The sequence below is a fragment of the Podarcis pityusensis genome (genome assembly GCF_964106645.2).
Source record: "Podarcis pityusensis genome assembly, chromosome: Z".
Taxonomy (NCBI): domain Eukaryota; kingdom Metazoa; phylum Chordata; class Lepidosauria; order Squamata; family Lacertidae; genus Podarcis; species Podarcis pityusensis.
The window spans coordinates 50,302,447-50,312,282 of NC_138044.1; the positions used below are offsets into that span (position 1 = coordinate 50,302,447).

The 9,836-nt window shown below is 40.4% G+C and overlaps 1 protein-coding gene across 3 annotated transcripts in view; it reads left to right on the top strand.

Annotated features, from left to right (window-relative positions):
- Positions 1–9,616, top strand: part of PHF6 (PHD finger protein 6) — a 32,819-nt gene extending 23,203 nt beyond the window's left edge. For all 3 annotated transcript variants that reach the window (XM_080990424.1, XM_080990423.1, XM_080990422.1), the window contains 8 exons: positions 312–445; positions 633–676; positions 2,434–2,594; positions 2,732–2,875; positions 3,735–3,839; positions 4,308–4,441; positions 7,402–7,528; positions 7,850–9,616. In XM_080990424.1, coding sequence (XP_080846550.1) covers positions 312–445; positions 633–676; positions 2,434–2,594; positions 2,732–2,875; positions 3,735–3,839; positions 4,308–4,441; positions 7,402–7,528 — 849 coding nt within the window. In that variant the 3' untranslated portion in view covers positions 7,850–9,616. The remainder of the gene's footprint in view (positions 1–311; positions 446–632; positions 677–2,433; positions 2,595–2,731; positions 2,876–3,734; positions 3,840–4,307; positions 4,442–7,401; positions 7,529–7,849) is intronic.
- The last annotated feature ends 220 nt before the right edge of the window (positions 9,617–9,836 follow it).

The window sequence follows — 9,836 nt, forward strand, 5'->3', positions numbered from 1 at the left end:
CATGGACCATAGTGCTCAAAAGCTATTATACCATAATTAGTTGCTTTTTAAGGTGCCTTTAACTTGTGTTTTTGCTGTAACAGACTTAACATGGAAACTGAAGTACAGTATAATCCCTGTCTATTCGGACTGAATACACATTTCCTCTGCCTTTAATTTGGTGCAGCTTCCTTTTCACATTCTAAAGTATCATGCAAAAGAAATAGCAGTACCAATTCAGTGCAATAAGCTTCCTTTCCCTCAGTTCTGCTCTAATCGCCTTTGCTGGTAAGAAGAAAGGTTCCAAATGTGTGTCTTTTTCCTGCTTTCAGATGTGCTCCTTATGCCACTGTCCTGGAGCAACTGTTGGTTGTGATGTAAAAACCTGCCACAAGACTTATCACTACTATTGTGCGTTGCATGATAAAGCTCAGATCCGAGAGAAACCTTCTCAAGGCATTTACATGTAAGGACCACTTGCATTTCTCCACCATTAAAGGAACCAACTTTTGTACTTAAGCAGAGATTTTCTGAGGTGGATTTCTTTCAGTGCAAAGTGCCTTGAAGTCTTGTTAGTGACGGTATAGTTCTAAGCAGATATAAAAGCTTTTCCTTTGTGGCTGACTTTGCTCTCTCCAATGTTCTATCCCTAGGATATTATGTCGAAAACACAAGAAAGCACCACACAACTCTGAAGGTAAAATTATTCATAGCTCATTGTTTTAAGTAGTTCTGCATCAAAAAGTACACGCTTTCCAGTCAAGAGAAAATAGGATGAGGGCAGAAGCATATTAATAAGAAATAAATTACTCTTTGAGTAAACCTTCCTTGATCACAAGCATAAGCAAAGAAGAGTCCTTAAACAAGCCAAAAGCCAGCTCAGCTAATCAGGGTTTGAGCCAGAATTTCTGGGTCCTATGACATGGCAAGTCACTATTCTTCTAAAGTGACACTAATCTCTGCTGAAGTGGTAGAAGGAGGAGAATGGGAGGCTTGTCCACGGATCACTAAACCAGAGCTTTCCAAACTGTGTCGTGACACACTAGTGTGTCAGCTACAGTGTGTGGGTGTGTTGCATGAATGCTCCCCACACTTCTCACCAGGCTAGAAAGGGGTTAGTTTAACCTCCAGTTTGCTAGCAAACTGAATTACTGTGTCGCAAAATGATGCATGTCCAAAAAGTGTGTCACCAACGTGAAAAGTTTGGAAAGCTCTGCACTAAACCATAGCATAGTATTGCCTCTGAAAACTGAGGTTGCACATGGGCCTATCATCCTCTCTGAATTTGTCTTTTAATGCCATTTAAGCAATCAGCACATCTTATTCTAGCAACCAGTAGCACATTGTGTGATGGTCTAGTATTATGGGAGTAGGAGGAAAAAGTTCTCTTCACACTTTCACTACTATTTGCAAGAGTTTATAAACCTTATGATGTGTTGCTTTCTTTCTGAACTAAATCCTAACACTACAGAGACGAGTTTCTCAAAGTTTATCTGCAGCTGTGGTGTCTAGCTTTGTTTCTGATTTGAATGCATTAATTTGCACACTAATGTTGTAAAAAAAAAAAAAGGGAATTGGCTGTGTATAACATGTTCCATAAAGCGAGATGAGCGCCGCAACCCCAGAGTCGGTCACGACTGGACCTAATGGTCAGGGGTCCCTTTACCTTTACCTAACATGTTCCATTATCTGGCCTAAATTCCACTGTGAATTCTAACCTGTCTGCACACGTGGAATTACTTTTCCCTCAAAAATACCAAAAAGGCTGTTCCCTCAGCCTTTGGTGTGTTCCCTCACTATTGGTTGTTCCCTCACTATTGGTGTGTGGCTGAAGTTGGGCTCATTGAAAAAGTGTCCACATTTTTAATCAAAACTCCATGAGCAGAGTGTGCTTTGACCTCTAGAGAAATGGGAGCCTGCATATTTTATTGTCTCAAAAGACTTATTAGCAAGAACAGAACAACAATCTATTCAGTGTACAGTACATTGAACAAGCAGAATAAGCAAGCCCTAATGGTTTGAGTAGACATTCTAATAACTGCACTGTTTAATTCAAGGAACACTGTAAGAAAATACTTGTTTTTGCTCTTTGGCTGCTTATTCTGGGAATCTGTTATGTATATTCAGAAGTAATGGGAGAAGTGAACATGGGAGAACTTTAGCCGTATCAGTTCCTCCCTTCCTATAACTGGAAGTGAGCTTACATAAGTTATTTGGAACTTGCTTTCCCAGGTTATTGTGATTATGGCAGTGGGGAACATTGGGGTCTTATAACACAGGTTTTCAAATAATTAAAAAGTAGCCTGGATTTAGCCCAATAAATTGCTGCTGCCGTGTCAAAGCAAGCCCTGCTTTCCTCCCCAGGCAATCTTTTGTGCCAGTGGGTGTGTACCCTACAGGAGCTTGTGAAAAACCATTCTAGCCTTTTTATGTGTGGGGGTTTTCTTCCTTCAGATTTAGGAGAAGGTTTAAATGAACTAAATGAGTTGGAAACATCCCCTCCCAAAAAGAAGGGGCGCAAAGGAAGGCCCAGAAAATTGAGTCTCAAAGGGCAGCCAGAAGATACTCGATCCACATCTTCACATGGCACAGATGATGTAGAAAGCAGTTCTTATGTAAGTGCCTTCTATGTTTGTTTATAAACCTCTCAAAGAAGTCTAGGTCTCTTTTTTATAATGAACTTACTTTGTTGCCTTGTGTTGAAACCATATTTCTTGTTCTGGCACATTTTAGAAAAGTTTTTTTCTTCCAGAGAGACAGATCGCCACACAGAAGCAGCCCCAGTGATACAAAACCTAAATGTGGATTCTGTCATGCAGGTGAAGAAGAAAATGAAGCTCGAGGGAAGCTTCATATATTCAATGCCAAAAAGGCAGCTGCACATTACAAGTGCATGGTGAGAAAAGTCATTTTGTCCTTATTCTCTGGGAGTTCAAACATTTTCAGTGAAACTTTTCCCATGACATAGTATCATAAGCTGGATGTCCACCTCCTCAGAGCTTCACATTAATTTGAAATATAGCCGTCTACCAGCCAGGGCTTGCACACTTCACGGTGCCACCTAGTTTAATGACATAAAAAGTGCTTCAGGGTCAAACCAAAAGTTCATCTAGTGCAGCATCCTCTTTCCCATAGTTACCAGCCAGATGTTTCCAAGATGCCTTTATAAACAAGCCTTGAAGCCAAGACTTATCCCCTCACTGTGTACTGCCTCTGAACCTATATAGCTAGCATACAGTGGTGCCTCGCAAGACGAAATTAATCCGTTCCGCGAGTGTCTTCGTCTAGCGGTTTTTTCGTCTTGCGAAGCAACCCTATTAGCGGCTTAACGGATTAGCGCTATTAGCGGTTTAGTGGCTATTAAAGGCTTAGCGGCTTAGCGGATTAGCTGCTAAAAGGCTATTAAAGGCTTAGCGGCTTAGAAAAAGGGGGGGGAAAGCGGAAAAAAAATCTCAAGACTCGCAAGACATTTTCGTCTTGCGAAGCAAGCCCATAGGGAAATTCGTCCTGCGAAGCACATTGAAAACGGAAAACCCTTTCGTCTAGCGGGTTTTCCGTCTTGCGGGGCATTCGTCTTGCGGGGCACCACTGTACTTAGTAGTCATTGACTGATTTCTTTTCCCCTCAGTGAATGTGCCCATACCCCTTTTAAAGCCTCAGCACATCGCCATCTGCCTGTCACATGTCCTTTTTTGACGTCCCACACAGCCAAGGTTTCCCACATTCCTAATATTTTGCCTCTCCTTTCTTCCTAGCTGTTCTCTTCTGGCACTGTACAATTGACAACAACTTCAAGGGCAGAGTTTGGTGATTTTGATATTAAAACTGTACTTCAAGAAATCAAACGAGGGAAAAGAATGGTATGTCCTTCTTGTCTGAGCCTGACCTATCCACCCACCTGGCTTTTACCCTGCCTCTTCTCCAAAGAGCTGAGTGCTGCAGACATGATTCCTTGCACCCATTCTTCTCACAGCAACTGTAGACTTGAGAACAGTGCCTGACCCAAAGTGACAGAATAAGCTTTGTAGTAAAGCAGAGGTTTGGAGCCAAGTCTCCCCTGGTCTCTCACATTAGCCACTACTGCCGATAGAAAGTAATGCATGTTGAGCGGCTGTATCTACTTTTAAAAGTTGTAATAACATGAATTCCCCAGCAAACTGCTTGCGTGCTGTTGAAAAATGTTACCAGAAATGAGAACTTTAATAATATGAAATTTATTGTGAAGCAGAAAGATACAGATTAATACCTCTCTCTCTCCCCCCTACCCCCCCCTCTCTCTCTCTGTGTGTGTGTCTCTGTCTCCTCCCTCTAATGTCTCTGTATAACAGAAATGCACCCTTTGTAGTCAGTCTGGTGCAACTATTGGATGCGAAATCAAAGCCTGTATCAAGACTTACCATTACCACTGTGGAGTGCAAGACAAAGCAAAATACATTGAGAACATGTCACGAGGAATTTACAAGTAAATGCCATTCTCTCTTACTTTGCCACACACTTTACTGGAGCATAGGGCAGGCTGGCCATGGGGTTATCATTTCTATGTAGTTGAACTGATGTGAATAGAGAGGCACGTATGTTTTGGCCAACAGGAAACTCACATGAGGCAGTATATTTCAATTTGTTCCACTGAAGACTGTAGACTTCTTCACTATGCTTAACACAGAATAGTGTTTCCAGTAAGCGTTCTGTTTTGAAATTAGCAAGGCATTCTGCCAAAGTTAAACTTGTATGTTTTAATGTATTAAAAAGCATGCTTTTGAAACGTTGCTCTACAACCATGTTCTTTGTGTTCCTAAATGTAGTGCAGGGGTGGGGAGTCTGCAGTCCTCAATTGTAGGTGGCTTCTAACTTGCAGCAACCCTGCTGAGCATGGCCAGTGGTCAGGGGTGATGGGAGTTGTAGCCTAGCAACATCTGGAGAGCCACAGGTTCCCAACCTCTGATTTAGTGGGTCTGTATTAATAGCGTTTTCTGTACCTGGGATGGGGAACCTGTGACCTTCCTTGTAGCTGAACTACAACTCTCATCATCTATTGGCCACGCTGGCTTGGGCTGAATTGAGTTTACTTACATCTGGAGGGCTACAAGCTCCCCACTCCTGTTTATAATTAGCTGAATAGTTCTTACGCAGTTATTTCTTCGTGCGCGCCCCTCCCAAAGCAAATAGCAAATGGAAGCTGAGAAGGGATTTGCTGAAAGTGATGGCCAAAGTGAGATGACAGCACATCAGGCTGTTTGTCCAGCCCAGTGTTGTCTCTCTGGGAGCTCAGGCCATCACTTGCCTTCTGACCCTTTCTAGGTGGTTTCAACACCAACTGCAGTTTCCTATGACAGTTCTTCTTATGGATGACTGCTCTCCAGCACCCCAGGTTCACACCCAAATTGCCTAATGGCCTTATTGCCATTGTGTCTGACCCCAAAGGTTGGTCACAAAGTGGCATTTCCTGAACAGTGTGGTGCAAGTTCTGTCTCTTCAGATTTGGTGGTTTGGCTTCATGTCGCCTTATTTGTTTTTCCTTCTTTGAGTGTCTTAGCTTGATTTACCTGGAAAGTGCCTTCAGACGTCTTGAGCACAGTCTTGTTGGATTGCTTTGCAGTGCAGGGAGGATAGAATGATACTTAGTTCTGGCTTTTTGTGCCCAACTGATTCAGTTAGTTCCTCCTAAAGAATTTGCAGTGTTAGGAACCTGGAAGGAAAGCCATGGCCAATGGATTGAGTTCAACAAGTGCTTTTCACACCCAAAGACAGCATCTTAACAAGCAGTGGTGTGAAGCAGAAAAGCTCCCACAAAGCTTTCAGCTGCTATGTATTTTTTGTTGGGACTTGGAAAAAACATATTCCCAATATAAAATTAATTAATAACTTAATAGATTTTTAGTTGTATGCTTATTGCTATTGTTAGCCATGCTGGGAACAAGAATACGTACTGAAGTATTCATTGGGGGTATACATTATGTATGTAAATAAATATATCTGTACATGGACAGTTTGAGAATTGTAGTGAACTTTATTCAGGTGGCTGTGATGTGTGTGTGTGTGTGTGTGTGTGTGCGCGCGCGCGCTTGCGCGCTTAGGGCTTTGTGCCATGTTAGAATTAGTACTCTTAATGGTTTTTGGTGCCTTCATTCTGGCCCCCCCCAGCTCCTTAATTTAAGCCACATAAACTAACACATGCCATGAGTTGACATGGCTTATAATATTTACAAGTGTTTCAGTAAAATGTGTTTTATAAATAAGCTTTGAATTGGATTGAGTATAACACAGAGTGATCATTTTTGTACCTAATTAGAAGTAAGATTCATTAGGTTGTTTCTGTACACATTTGATGAAAAATAAGTCCCATTGAGTAAAGGAGCCGTTTACTTCTGAATAGACATGCTTGGATTGGGCTATTAGTGTAGTTCAACAGTGCTTATTTTTCTCCCTAATCAAATATTCCAGTACAAATATTTTGGCTACTGGAAAATCTTGAGAGATTTTAAATAGCATATAAAATTTAAATGCTATACTTCTTTTAGTTTTGTTGATTAAATCAATGCTAAGTAAGTGCTAAATGAGATTCCAGTAGACATAGGGCACTGGAAAATTTTCAGGGAAAAAAAGATTTAAAATATTAATGTACATTAATTTTAGTTGGTTAACTGTGAGTAGGACTTGTCTGAATACCAAATATATGCTAGATATTTATTGTCTCCATTTCATCCCTTATATGCTACTGAATACTGAACAGAGATGAATACTTTCCACACTCCCTTATGTAACTACCCAAATAAATGACAATGGTCCATTGTATTTCACAATTGCATATTAGGCTTTTAGATTAGCCTGGCTGCTCTGAAGGGGTTAGGAATTATTGTGGGATCTGCATGTGACCTTATCTCTATGTATAAGAGACCCATGAAGGACCAGCAAGAACTGGATTAGCACAGATTTGGTCAAACACTCCAAAGTCTTTTTATTCTCTGGACAGTAGTTTGGTGGAAGATATTTTGCTGCAAGGGAAGAAAGGGTTTTGGTCAAATTCAGCCTCACTACTAATACCTTCAGAGATCAGTCCCATCCTACTCTCCCCCCCCCCATTAGCTTTACAGTGATTGAGGAACCTTAGCCCCATTTATTGACAACAGCAAGGAAGCAATGCATAAGTGAGAGACACGATAGCCTTGCCTATCTCAAGTTAGAACCACTAAATCTGTTTGGCTTGCCCTAAGAATATTTACCCATTCATTTAGGTTATTTAAAACATTTCTATCCCTGGTCTTAAACATTTTCAGGTTGGTTTTACAATAGCTCATAAAACGCAACTGGTGGAATACATTAAAAAGCAAACGTAAACATGATCACAATGGCACGCACTGGACTAGATGAACACCCTGTGACATGGGTTGTTCCCCCCGCCCCTACTTTGTATTGTCTTCTTAGGCTTTACTGTAAAAACCACAGTGGAAACGATGAGCGAGATGAAGAGGACGAAGAGCGAGAGAGTAAAAGCCGCGAGAGGTCAATAGCTGACCATAGTGGAGTTTCGCAGCAGCTCAATGGAAACTAGGTATGGAAGTTCTCACCTGCCAGCCCTCCAGGGGAGCCACAGTTAAAATAGTGTAGTTATTTGTGGTATATTTTAAGTTGAGCAATTGCCAATGATTAGGTTAGTTTTTGTTACTTTTAAAAAAAATCCTTTTACTTTTAAAAAATCCCTGTTGCAAAAGAATCCAGGGATATTTCTCAACCTTAGCTAACTTTACGAAAAACTCTGCCTTTCTGCCAGTAAACGTAGCTGTCATGTTCAGTTAAGTAACCTGCTTTTCTCTTTTTTTATTCTGTACTATTTTAAAATCTGCTCTCTCCCTCCCTGTCATCTTTTAAACAGGTTCAAGTTAAACGGAATGAATAAGACATCCATGATTTCTAAGTTTTGTTTTTGTTTTGTTTTGTTTTTTAAAAAAGGCTTTATAAAGTCTGAAAGGGGTTGGGACCCCCCCTTTTTTTTTTACTGCCTGACTGTTAGAAATGTCATTGAGCTGCCAGAAGTGTTCATGTGTGAGCCTTCGATGAGCGGCATGTCAATATTATGTAGCTAGTTAGTCTGCAGTGTTTGGAGAGAACAACACACCTACCCTGAAACACTATACAAATGAGATGTAAATGTGTACAGTGTCAAAACAACAGCAAACATTGAAATAGGAAGCATGGTTTCTGGACTAAATGAATCTTCCAAGATGCGGAATATGTTAGGTTCAATGATTTTGTGCAGCAAGGGAAAGACAGAAGGTTTAACGTGCAAAGCAGACATAACTGTGCCATAGGAAGACTGTAAAGAAGTACATTTTGCATTTACCTTCACTTAAGAACCATGGAGGGAAACTGTTGTCCTCTCTTTTGCAAAAGCAGACAGTGCATAGGAAAAAAAGAAAAGAATCCTGCAGCTCCAAGAGCATGTGCTGAACCATTTGGATCTTTATTCCTGTTAAGATGGTTTCTACTGCCTAGCATTCCTTGCTGGAGATGACTCAAGCTGCTGTTGACTATAAGCTGTGAGCTTCAGTACTCATGCCAAAGGGCTGTGGTTCATTCTTTCCCCCCTGCTCCCACCCACTCACCACCTCTTCTAGTCTCCCTGCTTTACCCGTGGCTAATGGCAACTGAAAACCAAGTCTTCACTTCTGGAGGCTGCAGGAGTGGGGGGAACACACAACCTGTCTTAGATTTAAGAGTTCCTGCTTAACTCTCACTATGGAATTTAGCCACCTTTATTGGACATCATACCTCAATTGCTCTGTGCTGCGTGGAACACATCATGTTTTGTCCAAAAATAAAATATGTACAGATCCCGTATGCTGTAAGAAGAATGCAGAATAAGATTCTGGGTTTTGGTTTTTTTGTGTTCTTTTTTTAATATAGAAAGAGGTCAGTATTTATTTTGAGTCTTGTGACCACTATATGAGAATGTTCTAGTATTTGATTAAGGCTTCCTGGCATATCAGCAAGTTAAATGCTGTTAAAATCTTCCAAATGCTCTGCTGGAGCCTAATTTATGCCAAGTCTTAACATCCCAGTTATGATGTCATTGAATCTTGGTATTTCTATTCATTTCTTCTGTTGTCCTAGTAAAGCCTATTGTTTTCAACACAACCAAAAAATATATATATACTTGTTTGCAAGCTAGCAAGTTCACTCTAAATGTTGTTATCTCTTTTGAATTCGAGGCAAAACTGCAAAAGGAAATATACTGACCATTGGTCAGAAAACCAGAAAGGTTCACTAGCCGTGGATGTGGCAAAAAGCACTCCATGAATATGATTTATGTTTCTGACTTCCGTTTCTGAAGCCTTTTTGAGTTTCATTTTATTTTTGATCCTTTATTGTTTTTTTAAATGCATTTAATTAATGTGTTGAAGGACTTAACTATTGTGTATAAGAACAAATACTCCCTCAAATTGAAATTCAATCCAGTTGCATTTGAAAACTTCCTGGAGGAATGCAGTTTTCGTAGAAAAGTTGTGTATAAAAGTTAACTGCTCTTATGCCATTGACCAATTATTATTATTATTATTATTTTGTATTGTAACATTTAAGATTAAAGGCGCAACTTGTACTGAAATAGATTTCCGCCAGGCTCTGCGCTCTTTCAAAAGCATGAGTTGTGTGTGTTTTATTCCTGTAATCGTTTCTAAATACACTCATAATTTATTATATTAGACCAGTGTTAGGGTTATTTTACTTCTTTTGGGAAGCAGTTTCAAAGTCTAGTGTGAGTCGTGATGCATTCAGAATGGACATGAAAAATGCCAGCAAAATTCCAAACAATTCTTTTAAGCCTGCAGCCACACCACTCTGAAAGCACCCAATCCCATCTG